We start from the raw sequence: 17,743 nt of genomic DNA, 5'->3' as shown, positions 1-17,743 counted from the left end.
ACCGACCGCTCCGCCTGCTCAGCTCACCGCCCACAACTTCTCTCCGACACACTCAGGACAAGACATGGCCATGCTTGCCGCAAAGTCCCCGTATCCCGCACCCTCCATGAGTGGCAGCGCTGCACAATCTTCGGCCCAGTACAATGCTGGCCTCTCCAACTACCGCAACCATGCATCAAACACCCGAGCCGAGCAGTCAATGTTTGCTTCTCCCACCGAGTCAGAGTTCTCCGAAATATATGATGCCCCCGACGCCATTAGGTGAGCTCTACTTGCCGACTGACTTTCACTTACACCGCTAACATGTGCAGACATTGGGACGAGGACAAGGTTGGCGACTGGCTGAAGCGTATCAACTGCGCCCAGTATGTCGACCTATTCAAGCACAACCACATCAACGGCGAGAACTTGATGGAGATGGACCAGACCCATCTGAAAGACATGGGCATCAAGAAAGTCGGCGACCGCGTCCGCATCGGCTCACAGGCAAAGCAATTGCGCAACAAGGAGTACAAGAAGGCCTCAAGAAGGACATCAAACAGGCAATCGCTTGCTACACTTGACAACGCAGCATATACTCCACCGTCCTCCGGCTCTCCTCGACCCCTTCACTCTGCACGATCAAATCCTCCTCCGACCGCCTCCAACCCCGTAAGCTCGCGATCCGAGAAGCGCATGTCCAGGCAAATCATGAACTCCGACCTCAGCAGCTACGCATACGGTGCCAAACCTCCCTCGCGTCCTGGCTCTCCTCTTGTTGACCAAGAGACCCGGAGCCTTCGCTCGCAACGTCAAGGTGGAATGAACAGCCCCAAAGAGCTTGGTAACAAGACATATGGCGCACATCCCCTCAGCGCTTCCAGCAGCGCTGTCAACATCACTTCACAGTACTCTCGTAATCAACGCACCACACCTACCGAGACACCTCAAACGGCCCGCTTCGCTCACCATGTTCGCGCCAGTCCCAGTGTAGATAGCGCTACGAACAGCGCCATCCTGCCACATGACAAGGCTCTCGTGCGTGTCATCTACGATGGCGGACGAACCTCAGTTGTGAACATCGAAGGCTGCAAGACCGCTGAAGAGGTGATGCTCAAGACTCTTACCAAAGGTCATCTCAACACTGCCCATGTTAAGAACTACTGTTTCTACATACTCAACAGCGGAGAGCCGGACCCCTCGCTATCTGAACGCTTGAGTGACATCGAGCTTTTCAGGCTTGTCAAGGATGCGAATCGACATGAAAGGGGTCGGTTAATACTCCGCAAGGTCCATGCTGGAGAGCCCGACGAGGATCAACTGAAGGCTGCCGCCGGCATCTACCAACAACAGAACTTCCAGCAAAACTCCACCGTCTACGTGCCATCCAGCAATCGCAGCCAGATCAAAATCGAGAAGCTGACGGGTGAATCCCTCGCTGCTGTCAGCTACCCTCTGTCGCCAACGTCTGCAAGGGAACGAGAACGTCATATCAACTCGACTGCTCAAAATCTGGAGGGGCCTGCCGACCCTTCGAGGTCGCCTATTTTCCATGCTCGTGCCCGAAAGCTTAAGCAGTTCTACGGTGCTCGACCTCCCAGCGAACTGATCACATCTGACCTGACCTCCTACTTCCCTGACGTCGGAAAAGATGAGATTGACAAGACCGTCCGCATGTCGATACGTCGTTCCCATCGACTCAGCCGCGCGGCTTCGCGTCTATCAATGGCATCCAACTTCAGTGTTGCCTCCAGCTTGAAGGATGCACCACCACTGCCGTCCATCGCCGACACTTGGCTTCAGGGAGGTGCCCAAGCCCGACCACTCCGCCCACTCTCAGTCATGAGGTTGGGTCTACCTAACCAATCTGGTTACCGCGATTCTATGGCGTCTTCTGTCTTGGAACCTCTGGATGAAGAGTCACCCCTCGAGCCAAACCGAAAGTCATACGTCTCGTTTGGTGGTGACAGTGGCTCGGATACTCTTGCCATCACAGATCCTGACGGCAACACCACTCTGCAATCCTACTTTGACGACGGCGGTAGCAGCCTTGCAGGTAGCAGTAGCAGCAACACTGAAAACGGCGATTCACTTAACAAGCGCCTTTCTGAAGCCATAGCTGAGGATGGCGAAGAATCAGACGACGAATTGGCCGAGTATCTGGAACAAGACTCCTGGGACAACGTCAAGTACATGAAGGGCGCTCTCATCGGACAGGGTTCTTTTGGAAGTGTCTACCTTGCGCTGCATGCCGTTACTGGTGAGCTCATGGCCGTCAAGCAAGTCGAGCTTCCTTCGGTAGCAGGTGCTTCCCAGATGGATCATAAGAAGACGAACATGGTCGAAGCCTTGAAACACGAGATCGGCCTCCTTCGGGAACTCAAGCACAAGAACATTGTGCAGTACCTTGGATCCAACTCCGACGAGAGCCACCTTAACATTTTCCTCGAATACGTCCCAGGTGGCTCCGTGGCGACCATGCTGGTCAACTACGGTCCTCTCGGCGAATCTCTTATTCAGAACTTCGTACGCCAGATTCTCACTGGTCTTTCTTACCTCCATTCACGAGACATCATCCACCGAGATATCAAGGGCGCAAACATCCTTGTCGATAACAAGGGCTCAGTCAAGATCTCCGATTTCGGTATCTCTAAGCGTATTGAAGCCTCGACATTAGGCGGTGGTAAGAAGGGAGCCCAGCGTGTCTCCCTTCAAGGTTCCGTCTTCTGGATGGCACCAGAAGTTGTTCGACAAACAGCCTACACCCGCAAAGCCGATATCTGGTCGCTCGGCTGCCTCGTAGTAGAGATGTTTACTGGCAGCCACCCGCATCCCAACTGCACTCAACTCCAAGCCATCTTCAAGATTGGTGGCAGTGGCGATGCCAGCCCTACAATTCCTGACAACGCTGGCGACGATGCTCGAACATTCTTGGCGCAGACCTTCCTCATCGACCACGAGAAGCGTCCTAGTGCCGACGAGCTTCTAGCCAGTCATTTCATAACTAATCAGGGTGCATAAACTTTTCTTACATACGGCGCACAACACATTTTTAGCATGGGACGGGGAAGCATCATCGGGGTTCTAGCATGGGCGTTCTCTTTCCTTTTTAACGCCCCTAACGCTTACATGCGCGAATGATTCTGTACTATACCACTTTCAATACGCTTTTCCGATAGGAGGAAAGGAAGGTGCTACACAGCATGTTTAATATACTGCTGATCAGTAATGGGTGCTTTGGATGGATTCAGGCAGTTTGTATCATAGCTGTCTACAAGATCTATTTTCAACACTTTCCACAATAACAATCCTCACCCATGACTTCCCGATGTGTCAAAATCAATTGCCATTGCATGAACTTTATGACTATCCACGATGACGTATCCTCCGAGATTAAGTTCGGTGGCTGAAGCTGCCACAGTCGCATTACTACAAGTTGTATCCACAGTCCCATTGTTTTTCCTTTTGGTCAAGATCAGAATGCAAAACCACCGAATGTATCACTAGGACTCTATCCACCCTTGTTTTACAACCGTCATTGCAACACCCGGCTTATCATCTCGGGAGGTTAGTATCGCAGCATTGAATAGTATCCCATCATTTGTTTCCTTATTCTTTTCCACCGTACCACTGAACCGAATCTTTTATCTTGGCAGTGAGTTCGCGTACTGCTGTTGAGCTGCACAGAAGTGTATAATCACGACCACTGCAGGTCCCCGCTATCTGCAAAGAGTGGAGCTCGGCGCTCTGGAACTACGGGCAATCATGGCTTCCGAAATGCCTGCCATGAATGGAGACGAAATCAAATCCATCACGGAATCCAAGATATCCGACTTTGCGATCAATGTTCCCCCGACTATCGCCCAACGGCAAGGTCGCTAACCCCACATCCGTATCCCGCTTGACGTAGTTTCGGCGCTGGGCGCGTTTCCTACCTCCAATTGCGGGGTAAACTTGACCTTGATCACGCGTACTTGGTTGCCTCGGCTTCGGTTGTTATCTGATGATAATCTTAAGAGTAAGTAAACGCGTAGAGCTCCCGTTTGGACTACGTGAAGCGGTCCGAATCTGCTGTGTGTGTGATTGGTCCGGTAGGTGATTTGAGTGGGGAGTGGGTTTGTATGATGGACTACCTCCAGGCTGTGGGTGGAGATAAGGTAGGTAGCTTACGTAGAGTAAGGGTAGTGTGCTTAGTCGGAGGGAGGGAGTCTGGATGGTGGCTGATGGGTGCGGGGAAAGATATATGTACGGAGTTGTCTGTCAGTTTTCGTTGGTTCATCTTCTACTCATCCATTCTAGTCACTCTTCCTCCTCCTCCTCCCACGTATCATATCCTACCAATACTTCCTACGCCTGACAACACGGCATACAATTGCTCAAGATGTCCCTCCCCGCCAAATACAAAGCCGCCATCTATGATGCGCCCGGTTCTATCTCAACCAAGGTTGTCGAACTGGAAATGCCCCAGCCAGGCGCGGGCGAGGTCTTGATCAACCTCACGCACTCTGGTGTGTGTCACTCAGATCTAGGCGTTATGACAAACTCGTGGAAAACACTGCCTTTCCCCACTCAGGCAGGGCAAGTAGGTGGCCACGAGGGCGTAGGAAAGATTGTAAAGATGGGTCCTGGAACAGAGAACTCGGCAGTCAAGATTGGAGATCGCGTGGGAATCAAGTGGATGGCAGGAATTTGCGAGGCGTGTGAGGCTTGTAGAGCGGGAATTGATGCTTCGTGTTTCTCTGGTGTAAGTTTTGCTCGTTGCTTTGTTGGAAATCGAAACTGACATGTGTAATAGAAAGTATCAGGATACTACACACCAGGTACATTTCAGCAATACGTCCTCTCTCCGGCAAACTACGTCACGCCCATCCCTGAAAGCCTCGATTCCGCAGCCGCTGCGCCCCTCCTCTGCGCTGGTGTGACAGTCTACTCCGCACTCCGTAAGACAAATGCCGAATCGGGTGCTTGGGTCGTGATTGCTGGTGCTGGAGGTGGACTGGGTCACTTGGCCGTACAATTCAGTGCTCGAGGAATTGGCCACCGCGTAATCGGAATCGACCACTCTTCCAAGAAGGATATCATCATGGAGAGCGGTGCCGAGCACTTCATCCCTGTAGACGGCACAGAGAACATGGTCGAAGCCGTCCAAGCCCTTACAAACGGCCTCGGCGCACACTCCGTCGTAGTATGTACGCAAAACAACGCTGCGTACGCTCAATCAGTCGATCTACTTAGATTCGGTGGCCGAGTAGTGTGCGTTGGTATCCCCGAGGGCGATGTTGTACCCATCAAGAGCGCGAACCCTGGTGTTTTAGTCGCCAAGTCTTTGCAGATTGTTGGATCGGCTGTGGGATCGCGAAAGGAGGCTATCGAAACCATGGAGTTTGCGGCACGCGGAATCGTCAAGACACATTTTAGAACGGAGAAGATGGATAAGCTCACAGACGTATTTAATGAGATGCATGAAGGGAAACTGCAGGGCAGAGTTGTGTTGGACATGACAGAATAAGTGAACGTGTTTGATATTGTAGCTGATATGTAAATGCAGAAGATAGTGTGGAAAGCAGAATATATGAAAGAGAAACATCTGAAACTAAGAAAGATACGAGCAAACTTTCGTCGTTCCAGATACCCAAAGAGCCCTGCAAACCGTTTCTTGTCATCATCGAGGACGACTAGCTCCTGAAACTTCTCTACGTATTTCAAGGAATTCGGTGAACCGAAGGTACTCGTTGTATCGTTCCTGCAGCTGGCGTCTGGCCTCATCTCGTTGCTGCAAGCGTTCTATTCGTCTCACTTTCGAATAGTCCATGTGTAACACGTTAGAAGAATTCCAGGGTAAGCGGAAGGCTGCATATGGAACTAGTGCTTACATCTGACCGGTTTGCACAGCCACTGCCGCAGTTAGGCATGCAGATAAGGCCAACCAAGATGCCAAAGGCTACTACACAAACTCCCGCTAGAGTAAGAACAGCTTCTCTCGACCATCAAGCCGAGAGTTTAGATTTGGTGTCGGTATCCTCGATGTGCGACATCGGCAAAGCACTTGTGCTCATTGTTACACATAAGAGAAAGAGCAAGTACATATATGATTGAACCATGCTCGTAGTAAACATTTGGAAGCTTCCTTTCACAAGGTGTATTCGAATAGCTTGATTTGTCCATGATTGAGAGCAGCGAATCTTGTTAATATGCTTCCTGGGGAGCTCACCGGGAAAGCCACCGCATAGCGCACGTGTCATCCACTCCGGTGAGCCTTGGGCGGACGTTACCGTTCGTCGAAAATAAACGTACCTCACAGGAATAACAAGATGGGTTCCGAAAGTCGGTTCCTTTGGGCGAACAGGGTGCAGCTGGACCTTGCACGCGTTTCATTCATTCATAGCCTCTCTGAGAGGGGTACGCGACTAGTCGTCGATTTCGACCTCCCCGACTTGTCTACAGTTGGTATGAGATCTTCGTCTGGGACATAGTCTTTAAAGTTGTCGTTGACGCTGTCTCTAACGCCCACCTGGTTTCGATTTCTTGACTTCCACCTGGGCATCTCCCCATTCTCTGCCCGACCCACACCCATTTCCCTCCACTTCTTCGGGGGCTTGATTCCCATTTCAACTAAGTTGGACCATATCCTCTCTCCGCGCTTATTCCACCTCTCCATCCTCGCTTCGTATTCTTCGTCGGACGGTCGCCACTTGCTCTTGAGTATGCGACGAATGGCTTCGGGTGAGACTTTGAAGTGCTCTGCAAGGACGGGTGTGGTAAATTTATCGGGCTGCGTGCTGTGCAGGTGCCGTATGCCTTCCATGGTGTCGGGCGACAGCTTCTTGCGCGGATTCCAGGCCTCGCCTCCCAGTTTCTCTTTTAGAGCCTCCTTCTGCACTGCCCATGCCGGACGCTCATTCTTTCGTTCTAACTCTCCTGTGAGAGCATCTTCTACTTCGATTTCGGGGTCCGCTTTTGGTGGTTCCGCGGTGGGTATGATAGACGCTTTGCGCGGTCGGCGCGCATCGGTCAAAAACCGCGATTGTTGCGGGCGTAGTATCGGCCTTCGAGCAAGGAACAGTTGCTCGGAATCTACGAAGGAGCGGATGAAGAGACTAAGCGTCGTTCTGGCGCAGTTGTGGCAAGCCATGATGGTCGATGTTTGAGCTTCGACGGTGCTCTATTCTCAAAGTTCATCAGATTATCGCACGGACCTGCACCTCTTGCCACAGGCAGGCGACTAACATCCACTCCACCATTAATACCATCACCGCAGAACCTAACATGGATCATCGTTCAAGATATTTTGATGCGTCTCCATCTCATGTGGCGGTGCCTCCAATCCTTTCCTATATAAATGTCCATTCGAGACACTGCTAGCTCCGTAGTCTCCTCATCTTGTCGCGATACAGCACCCCCTTGTGCCCCCCTCGAGACCCAGGCTCTGTTCGCTTGAGAACCTCCAAGGTGATATGCCATTTGCGACTTAGCATCAGAAGCATTTGCTGCAAGAGTTTGCCTGACAGTCTCGACGATCTTTGCCTTACGTTCGTATCCTCGGTCCTTCTCATCTTGCGCATATCCTCGACAGCTTGAGTCTTGCCTTTCCTTCAGAGCCATAAGGCTTTATTTTTACCTATCATTGGTCTCATTTCCAATACTTTTCAGGCGCCCATTTTCGCATTCAGCTACTGATTTTCTCTGTTTCCTATGTGTTGGACGTCAACTCCATCGTTGTACTGCTTAGGCGCCATGAAAGCCAAGACGGTACCTCGCTTCCTGCGACCTACTCTCGTCAATCCGAACCTATTTCGTCTTCTTCCCATGTACACATGAGATTGCAAAGGCCTCCGATAACAGACCGAGCGGTTGTGGAGCAAATAACGAATACTGCGACAAGGTCGGAAAGTGCAGCTGGGTCCAGTGGCGTTTTCCGTTCGTTGGGATTATTTCTTGGTAGCCGGAGGGCGCACGACTAGTGTAGATGGGGGCCACAACGTCCTCGACCTTATCACCAAATGTAGAACGTTGTGCAGTTTGCGGAGCGCCTTCGGCGGAAGGCTTTCTATTGAGGAATGGAGGTTCGGCGATGATCAACTCGGCATATCGAAGAGGGCGACAACGGCACTTCAAATGTGTGCCTATACCCTAAATCCTGTCGATTGGTTTGGTATCTCTCCATCTTGAACTACTACTATCTTCCATTCATTACGAGCCGTCAACCATATCCAGGATGTCTACACGATTTGGCCGGTTCTTTACGATCATAATTTTCGGAGCTTATCTTGTCATTTCGACAGAGGCATTCCCAGCTGACTCCTACACACCAAGACCTGAGCCCCGAGCCCTCGAAGTCACAAACGCAAAAAACCTCAGGCAGCACATCGAAGTCTACGGTATACCATACGGGGTTCTAGGCGCTGTCTCTCATGCCCTCACCTTTTACGTTATGCTCTGTCACTTCCTTGGAGTGAGGCCTTTGCTTCCGTGGATGGCACTCAAGAAAGAACGCTGGAATATCACCGTAGTCACACTCTCCTCGCTCGTCTCCGTCATCCTTGCAGGCGTTACCATGGCTCGCACACGAGGATCTCGCCCACTACTAATACTTGCCGGGATGCAGATCGTACTCCACGTTCTGGTGGACATCATCCATATACACTGTATGATTAGCGATCGACGTAATTTTGCATGCTTCTGGGCGGTCCCACTTCTGGTCGTGTCGTTCTTCTCAATATTTGCTTTTTACTCATTCCCGTGTAAGTTACAATAACTTATCTTGTATAATTCCAGGACTAATTCATGGATCACAGTCGAAGATGAAGATGGCAGAGTTGGAAGCCTTATCGGCTCTGCTATCTTTATTGTGTTGCTTGTATATATTGGGTTGACCGGGCTTGCAACCTTGATCAATATGCTGGTATGCATCTTCCGCCTATTTAAGCAACCTGCACCATTTGGGTTTGCTGTTGCAGCTATTCTGCTTAGCTGCGGCCTCTACTGGTTCGGTGATTTTGGCATGGCTATTGTGACGAGGAACACGATAGGGACGCCTTCGGACCGAATAAAGGTACTCTACTATACATACTGGGTGGTGGAACGAATTCCGCTGTTCACCTTCTGAAGGACAAGTTAGCTGCATAGTCAGAGAGTCGAAGAGTTTCATACGATGTAGTTGTAATACTTGGTTGTATCCGGAAAGCGTTCGATTGAAGCTAGTACTAGGGTAAAACTACGTCCAAATCAGCTCCTCCTTCAGGCATTGTCCCCGCACTAGTAGGCGAACGGGTCTACCGTGAGTGGTGACATCAACGAACATATGTCAGTGCCTCTTCACACTATCTCGATAGCAACGCTTCGGTGGCAGTTTCCTCCAAAGATTTCGATCGCGGGGCGAATGCGGCAAAATGGAAGTGGATCCCCTCGCACCCATGCGCGCTAGGGCCTCGGTATCATATGACGGAATATCCTCGCCGTACTTGTGCTGCAGTTCTGCTTCGTCCGTGATTTGAGCGTTTGGCATATCATCAGCGAAGTTTGTCTTTCCTGCATTCATTTTTTACTCAAGCATGGCTTTGTCGAATCCGTTCCAAAGGCGGACAGCCAACACCAGAGAGTATGTCCGGAAGTGGAAGACTATTGATCGCACGTACTAACCGCTATCAGCTGCTGGGGCTACCGGTTCGAGTGGACGCCTGAACATCTGACTCCGGAGCAGATGAAACCTATGAAGTTTTCGTACGATGTTCTGGCAGAGGAATGTCTTGATCGTTTGAACGCTATCTCGCCACCGCACAAGGGTGCTTTGCCAAGGAACGATAGTAATCGTGCCGCGCTATCGTCAGCTCCGGGCACCGAGGAAGAGAAGAAGGAACCATTGCCGGTACCTAAGAGGGACCTCTACACTTTACTGGAAGAGCATCACGACTCCGATCCCAAGCTTGCAGAGCTTTGGCGCGAAGTACAGACTGTACCAGATTGGGTAGACTGGGACCAGATCGCAAGAGGGCAAGATGTGTTCTACCGCTACGGTGGGCCTGCCCTGACTGGCCTTACTTTCCAATCGCTACTAGGAGGAATGGGCGCCGCGCGAGTGGTCGAGACATTAGCACGAACTGGAGGCTTTAGCACAAAGGTCGCAAGAGGCAGACTCTTCGAAACCACGCAGCATATCCTCCAATGCACACGAACACTAGACGGACTCAAACCAGGCGGGGAGGGATTCGCCTCGTCGATACGCGTCCGCTTCCTGCACGCCGCAGTCCGACAACGCATCATGAAGCTCGCTAAGGAGCGACCCAGTTATTTCGACGTCGAAGAATGGGGGATACCGATTAACGATATGGATCAGATAGCAACGATCGGTACTTTCTCCTCTACACTCATCTATCTCAGTTTCCCTCGCCAAGGCATATTCCTTCGGAAGCAAGAGATTGACGACTACCTAGCCCTGTGGCGGTACATCGGATACCTGATGGGCACGCCCGATGAATGGCTGTCGACCCCAGTAAAGGCAAAGGCCATCATGGAATCACTTCTCTACCACGAGGTCGACCCCTCGGAAATGTCCAAAACAATGGCAAACAACATCATCTACGCCCTCAAAGAAGAGCCTCCAACTTTCTCCTCAGCAGACATGCTGACCGCCAGTGCACGCTGGCTGAATGGTAATGCGCTCTGCGACCGCCTCGGTTTAAAGCGCGTCTCCGCATACTACTGGTCGCTCATGGCGGGCCAATGTCTCTTTTTCATCTTCTATTGCTACACATATCGTTTTTTCCCTGATGCGGATCGTAGACGAATAGATCGTGCGAAGGACATCTTCTGGCAGTTGATAGTGAAGGCGAAGTGGGGTTTGGCAGGCATGGAAACATCGTTTGATTTCAAGTATGTGCCACAATATGATACCTTGACACATCTGGGTAATATTGGAGAGAGGAAAAAGGTGTCTCTCAGCAATGAGCTGAGGAATTTGAAGGCGCTCGGGATTGGAGTGGGGGTGTTGGCTGTCGGAACGCTGGTTGCGGCCAAGGTTGCAGCGAGTGTTATTGGGAGATTGTGGTAGCTTTCGTGTAGATACTTTGCATGTCGGTATGCGTTGTATATTCTGAACACTTCGTACTTAGTTTCGGGGATTTTGTCATATGTGCGTAAGTGAAGGCACCTCTTACTTGCCGTACACCTCACCGTCAACAGTTATAACTTATCTATTCTTTCTCAACTATAACTTTGACGTCCTCATATCGCTATTCCCGATCGTTTTTCGCGCAACTGCAACAACAGGAAGACTCTCCCATACACTAATTACTTTCGCAACCCAAGACGTATCAGCACCAGCCTTTATCACAATAGGAAAACGCAAGTGTCCTCAGAACAAAAAGCAAGATGGCGTCTGTGGCTGCCCTTCGTTTTGGAGGCGATCTAGGGCCAATCCACTATCTAACGTCAAGGACTTGTCTACACCAAGTACAAAGCTCCCTCCCGATACTATTGTCATTGACAGAGAGCTTGAGGATGACAGCGACTTGCATCAGCGAAAGCGACAAAAGCGAGAGTATAATTTCTTCCGTCAAGATGGCGAGTTAATTCCTGCGAGATTGAAGCTCTCAACGTACACGAATAGTAAAGTCTTGATTGCAAAGCATCCTGAAGACAAACAAGATATCGCAAAGATGAACACACAAGCACAGGAGAAGGCGGCCGTAAAGGAGAAGGCCAAGGTGAACACGCCGGTACGGATCTTGGTCGACTATGTCTTACCCACTGATGCTGAGCGGTTGGATTGGGATACAGACGAAGTCCGTATAATGGCTGGCGAGATTGAGGGTGGAGGATACAGGGCTTAGAATTGGATTAGGGTGACAGGCATAGGGAAGTGTTTGCGAACACGACTGGTGATCATCTGTCATATCGGACTTTGAAATCCTTGATTGTTCATGCGGAATGCATATCTCATTGCCGATGAAACACTGGTATATATGCATTCTATTAGATGGGTATAGGTACTACCTAGCGGAGGTTTTGCGAAGAGTATGCAAGAATATGAGATGAGAGCCATAACCACCATGAGCGTCTCCAGTTGTCACCAGACATATGGCTAAACCGAAATTAGTCAACAATCCAGGGGTGAGGATTTAATGTGCTGACCTTGTTCTCATAAGTCCAGAAAGTACCACTGTGCTGTATGCCTTTGCTTTTGATGACTTCGATCATCTTCATGACCGACTCTTCTGGCGTAATTATGCCTTGGACTTCCCATGGCAGTTGGACGTTCGCCATGTCTGTTGCAACTTCCCCTGGGTGCATGCATAGGATGATGGTATCATCGTCTTTCCTCTTCAACTCAGCAGCCATATGTCTGACCGCCATGTTGAGTGCAGCTTTGGAGGCAGCATATGCAGCGAAGCCATCTTCCATTTCGCGGAAGTTACCTTGGGAGCCCGAATCACTGGACATGAATGTGATGGTGCCGATGGGAATGTTCGTCTGAAGTAGCTTCTGGGCTGTGATGATAGGCCCGATTGTGTTAGTGTGCAGATGGAAAGCGAACTCGTCGAACGATCTGCCAGATGTTAACCTTCGATACTACAAGTGCCTGAGAGCAATTGGAGTTTATTGGAAATGCACGCTTTAGCCAGAACCAGCAAGGCGCAACGGGTTGGGTAATGGAGAACATACAGCTCAGTGGCCCTCTACATCGGTTAGTGCGGCTCCCTTGCATGCTGTCGATGATGTCGGACTTACATTCGGGTACCTTAGAACACCTGCGTTTAGCACGACATAGTCTATCTTTAGGTTCGGTATCATTGCCAGCTGCGCAACGAATTTCTGTACATGATCAGTTTTTGTTCATCTCAGATGGTACTGTAGCATTTAGTAGACACGCATACCTCGATGCTCTGCTCTGACAGAATGTCACATGTATACATTTGGCATCGGCCATGATCGCTCCCCGCTTGTCCCCACAAGCCACTGGCATGACCAGCCCAAGGCTCTCGTACAGTAGCGATGATGCGCTCGTTCTTATTTAACAGCTGTCTGACGAACTCTAGCCCTATGCCTCTGCTGGCGCCGAGTATTAGCCATGTGGTAAAGTCCTCGTCGGCATATAGAATGCCCGGAATCTGGTCCATCCGGTCTGTCGAGGTGTGGCGGGGCAAACGATGATGTCAACCGTTCAGCTGGGGCTGAAAAGTGACTGACCAACACTAGAAGGCTGCTTGTGACGAGGGTAGAATAGTGACGATCCTGGTCGGCACTTGAAATAGTAATGTGCTGCTGTCCAGATAACAGAGGACAATACTCATGACCCTGGCCCGTTATGTTAGGGGACCAGAAGCGTGGAGGTGCGCGGGTTAGTGGATGTCACATCGATTTGCGGACCCTTGCACAGGCTTCACATTTCGTATTTGGTGCCAAAAGCAGGGACGGGGACGAAGCATCCTGCAGGGCGGCCAGATAGTCCAGACGCTTCTATTGCAACCACCGGAGAAAGAAAAGCTGATTTCTTTTTCCCATGTTTGGCGGTACGGAGAATGCTGATTTTGCCCATAGCAGCCAGGGCAACATTTCTTAGATTGGTGACGGCATCACATCACAAGCTCCATGCGAGATTGCCGAGTTTGTAGCAAAATAGTTTAGGGAGTCGTAGTGGGCGGCGTGGCGTGAAAGTACTAACGGCAAGTTGGCTGAGGAACAGAGACCAGATTCGGCGTCTGCACCGCCATTCCATCGCGATTCCTGTTTGCCATCCCGGACCGGTTCCACCCGAGCACATTTGCTACTGACTTATAGTTGTCATCTGATTGGCTGATCCCGTGACCCGTGCTCGCGTCAAGGCCCGTCATTTCATCGCGGCTAACGGCAGGATTCTTAAAACTCTCACAAGTCTCTCAACTCCTACTTCGCCAGTTTTTCTCCCAAGCAGACTCTCAACTACGACCACGACCACACTACCTCTTACCACTTCACCTCCACCAACACTTCATCTTACCAAAACCAACCTCACATCTTCAAAATGGGTTTCGAGAAGGGTACGTTTTCTTGACACCTGTCGGACGTCATCGGCCGTTTTCCACTTTGCCCACGAGCGTCCACCAGCCATTGAGCCCGCGCGCACAACGAGATGCGAACCTCATGAGCAGCAGACTATCCGCGGCCTACTGGCTGGGTAGTGTGCACCTCAAGAAGCGGTGTGCACAAGGTGGCAGCTTTGCGACAAAGGGGTGACGGTGGCGGATTGTTCGGCTGTAAAAGAAAAATCGTCCACGGCACATGGCTAACATCTTCCACAGGCGATTCCAAGAAGGGTGCCAACCTCTTCAAGACCCGTTGCGCTCAGTGCCACACCCTGAAGGAGGGTGAGGGCAACAAGATCGGCCCCAACCTACACGGTCTCTTCGGCCGTAAGACCGGTCAGGTCGAGGGCTTCTCATACACCGATGCCAACAAGCAGAAGGGTATCGAGTGGAACAACGACACTCTCGTACGTTTCGCCACACAAATACACATCTGGCAGACTCACCGGCTAACACACCACAGTTCGAGTACCTCGAGAACCCCAAGAAGTACATTCCCGGAACCAAGATGGCTTTCGGTGGTCTCAAGAAGCCCAAGGACCGTAACGACTTGATCACCTTCCTTGCTGAGGAGACCAAATAAGCGTCTCTCGTCATACGAACGTTTATCCCATCCTCTCGACACGCCATGACCTTTCTCTAATACCTTTTCGGCCCAAAATCTGTTTGGATTGTACCATCATCGATGATAGACGAACGACGGAGGCGGTGAGCGCAGTAGAGCGCATTACTTCTCCATGTAGATTATGTTGGGTGTATCATTTCAGGGCGTCTTTCGACTTTGGTGCAGCATAGAGCCAGTTTGGAACTTAGTGGCACTTTCGAAATACCAAATCTCCTCTACCGACCATACCTGAGTTTCAATATGATGTTGTGAACAGGTTGCAGTGCCTGTAGTCTTGAACAACTTAGCGTCGTCTTCTAAAGATGCAGAATTGACGGAATCGTCAATTGCACGCCTACAAACCTCAATAGACTGAGCCAATGGCATACATGGCAAATTTTCTGACACGTTGCGCGATATTTCCACAAAATGTACAGACTAACAACGATAGTTCAGGACTAGCCACAAGGGTGCGACTCACGCGAGCACCGAACATGCTCGCTGCTCGGACCTGAGGAACATGCAGCCAGGAACTGGGAACATGCGCTCTACCGGTGCTTTCTCCGAGAGCTAGCCGAGGGTAGTGTGGCTGGAGCTTTTGGATGCTTGCGGAAGAGCATTTGCAATGACAACAGTGTTGGTCTGGGCAGGACAACGTGGGCAGCAAAAACAAAGATGAGCCAAAAATTGACACAATCGGTCTCGTCAAGTGCGGGATACCAGTGATTTAAGCGTGAGGTTTCGTGGCGCCTTTTGCCCATCTTCTCCACGCGAAAGCAGTTCAAGTGTGGGGGAAGCGCAGGTCCTCGTCGCAGTGGTGTCATCGCCGGAAGACTCCGTGTACATCAACTATCTAGTCTGTGTCACCGGGCACACAAGCACATGTGTCTCTCTTCCACTCCATCCTTGACTTTCTCAGTCCGCTTCCGAGCATACAAACGCGTCGTTACCTCGGCCTGTGCCATCACGACCAGTTAGCGTCATAGTGGGGCGGAGCTGGGCTTCGGTAGCTCGACAGTGAACACCACCACCACCACCACCAACACCACTTTGGCGAAGACGCAGCGACAAAGGCCGTTACGGCCTCGACAATTGGCATCATGTCGTGGAAACGGAGCGAGAGGTTGATGGATACCATCAAAGTAGGCGAGTCTGTCGCATAGCCCGAGTTGTCGCTAACACTTGGATAGCACTATAGCAACTTTCCAGCAACGGGCATGTAGGACCCGTAGTCATTCCTAGCAGCCATCTAATGTCCTATCAGGTGTATCTCTACGGCAAATGGTCCAATTTGGAGAGAAGCCATCTACGGGAACCCTCTTCCGCGCGTCACAATTCCTCTCCGAGGAACTGCCCATACGGTTAGCACACCGAGTGCAAGAACTCAATGAACTTCCAGATGGCCTCAATGAGATGCCGTCTATACAAAGAGTGCGCGATTGGTATGCGCAGTCGTTTGAAGTGTGTATTGCTGAGGTTCTCGTTGGAGCGCGTTGACTCATTCAACAGGAACTCGTCGAATTACCCCGGCCGACCCTCTCGAGCGAGATCAAAGAGCGACTACTAAAACCAGCCAAGAAGAGCGGCGACAAGAACTTGATGAGCAAGCCGACCCAGAACCCTAGCATCAAGACTGGACAATACCGATCCGCGCCGACGACGAATGGCAACGGAAACGGGAACTCGAACGGAAACGGCGGTGGCATCACAAAGGAAGTCAAGGGCGCAAGCCGAAGATACTATGCTGCGGCTGACGACGGACAAGACTGGCCACCAGAGCTGGGCGCATACAACACAAAGTTCGCAGACACATTGGAGAAGATCAAGAGGCGGCACGACAGCGTCGTGACGACCGTTGCGCAGGGCATCCTCGAGTGGAAACGCAAGAGACAAAGGATGCAGATTGATCACAATATCCAAGCTTTCCTCGACCGTTTCTACATGTCGCGTATCGGTATTCGTATGCTCATCGGCCAGCACATCGCCCTGACAGACCAACGCTCGCGGACCGATCCCAACTACGTCGGAATAATTTGCACAAAGACCAATGTTCAAGAACTCGCCCAGGAAGCTATTGAGAATGCGCGCTTCGTTTGCGAGGACCACTACGGACTCTTTGACGCACCAAAGGTCCAGCTCGTATGCAATCCGAACATCAGCTTCATGTACGTGCCCGGGCATTTGTCGCATATGCTCTTCGAGACACTCAAGAACTCTCTTCGTGCAGTGGTGGAAAGACATGGTGAAGATAAGCAAGAGTTCCCCGTGACCAAGGTCATCGTTGCAGAGGGCAAGGAGGATATTACCATCAAGATTTCGGACGAAGGAGGCGGCATCCCTAGATCCTCCATTCCACTGGTATGGACGTACATGTATACGACTGTCGACCAAACGCCGAGCCTGGACCCCGACTTCAACAAGAGCGACTTCAAAGCTCCCATGGCTGGATTCGGTTATGGACTACCTATATCGAGGCTATACGCACGCTACTTTGGAGGAGATTTGAAGTTGATTTCCATGGAAGGGTAAGCACGAACCCACTCCTAAAATAGCGCATTCACTAACACTTCATATCTAGATATGGCACCGACGTCTACCTCCACCTCAACCGCCTCTCCTCGTCATCAGAACCTCTGCAATAGCAATTACCCGTCATGAGGGGCGGATGGACGTCGAGCGAACTCATCCGGTCATCCCGAGGAATGGCACAAGGTAACAGTTCGCGAAAGTACAACCCTTTCCTGGCCAGCAAGGCGATGAAGCTGAAGTTGTCTGGTCAGGTGAGTAGAGAGATTAGCGAGAGGAGACAGGTGGGCGATGCGGCGGATATGTTTGCCGATAAGGCGAGCAGCGAAGGGGAGAAGCCTTGGTGGAGGAATGTAGGTATGGAAGAAGGCATGTGAGGTGTAAGATGTTGGACTTGGAACAATTATTCAGACAAGTGGCTGGAGGCACTCGCGGATTCGGGTGCCTGCGACCTTGCAAGGTATCATGCTTTGAGCCAGGCATGATGATACGATACGGCGTTTGGCGAATGCCATGTTATGATCTCAAAACACATGAGAATGAGGCGGAAAGATAGTTACGCGAAATAGTAACG

At 51.0% G+C, this 17,743-nt stretch overlaps 6 protein-coding genes across 6 annotated transcripts; 4 read left to right on the top strand and 2 right to left on the bottom strand.

Moving 5' to 3' along the window:
• Window positions 1-64: 64 nt before the first annotated feature.
• GT037_005699 (mapkkk protein ste11) lies at window positions 65-5,488 on the top strand (the record flags this gene model as incomplete). Its single annotated transcript, XM_038930746.1, has 5 exons — window positions 65-261; window positions 312-2,971; window positions 3,692-3,825; window positions 4,361-4,723; window positions 4,775-5,488. 5 exons carry the CDS (start codon window positions 65-67, stop codon window positions 5,486-5,488), a joined length of 4,068 nt encoding a protein of 1,355 aa, XP_038786435.1.
• An 870-nt stretch (window positions 5,489-6,358) lies between these two features.
• Window positions 6,359-7,111, bottom strand: GT037_005698 (required for respiratory growth protein mitochondrial; the record flags this gene model as incomplete). Its single annotated transcript, XM_038930745.1, has 1 exon — window positions 6,359-7,111. The coding sequence occupies one exon, from the start codon at window positions 7,109-7,111 to the stop codon at window positions 6,359-6,361; it is 753 nt and encodes a 250-aa protein (XP_038786434.1).
• A 1,083-nt stretch (window positions 7,112-8,194) lies between these two features.
• On the top strand, window positions 8,195-11,807 carry GT037_005697 (uncharacterized protein; the record flags this gene model as incomplete). The annotated part of the gene is made up of 5 exons (XM_038930744.1): window positions 8,195-8,720; window positions 8,775-8,881; window positions 9,242-9,282; window positions 9,628-10,883; window positions 11,284-11,807. 5 exons carry the CDS (start codon window positions 8,195-8,197, stop codon window positions 11,805-11,807), a joined length of 2,454 nt encoding a protein of 817 aa, XP_038786433.1.
• Window positions 11,808-12,069: 262 nt separating this feature from the next.
• On the bottom strand, window positions 12,070-13,094 carry GT037_005696 (uncharacterized protein; the record flags this gene model as incomplete). Its single annotated transcript, XM_038930743.1, has 4 exons — window positions 12,070-12,523; window positions 12,640-12,653; window positions 12,706-12,789; window positions 12,852-13,094. 4 exons carry the CDS (start codon window positions 13,092-13,094, stop codon window positions 12,070-12,072), a joined length of 795 nt encoding a protein of 264 aa, XP_038786432.1.
• An 884-nt stretch (window positions 13,095-13,978) lies between these two features.
• GT037_005695 (cytochrome c) lies at window positions 13,979-14,622 on the top strand (the record flags this gene model as incomplete). Its single annotated transcript, XM_038930742.1, has 3 exons — window positions 13,979-13,994; window positions 14,256-14,446; window positions 14,503-14,622. The coding sequence occupies 3 exons, from the start codon at window positions 13,979-13,981 to the stop codon at window positions 14,620-14,622; spliced, it is 327 nt and encodes a 108-aa protein (XP_038786431.1).
• Window positions 14,623-15,743: 1,121 nt separating this feature from the next.
• On the top strand, window positions 15,744-17,285 carry GT037_005694 (alpha-ketoacid dehydrogenase kinase; the record flags this gene model as incomplete). Its single annotated transcript, XM_038930741.1, has 5 exons — window positions 15,744-15,793; window positions 15,834-15,862; window positions 15,908-16,104; window positions 16,153-17,168; window positions 17,222-17,285. 5 exons carry the CDS (start codon window positions 15,744-15,746, stop codon window positions 17,283-17,285), a joined length of 1,356 nt encoding a protein of 451 aa, XP_038786430.1.
• Between the last annotated feature and the right edge of the window lie 458 nt (window positions 17,286-17,743).

The sequence above is a fragment of the Alternaria burnsii genome, assembly GCF_013036055.1.
Source record: "Alternaria burnsii strain CBS107.38 chromosome Unknown 732, whole genome shotgun sequence".
Classification (NCBI taxonomy): domain Eukaryota; kingdom Fungi; phylum Ascomycota; class Dothideomycetes; order Pleosporales; family Pleosporaceae; genus Alternaria; species Alternaria burnsii.
This window is presented reverse-complemented; position numbering and strand designations above follow the sequence as displayed.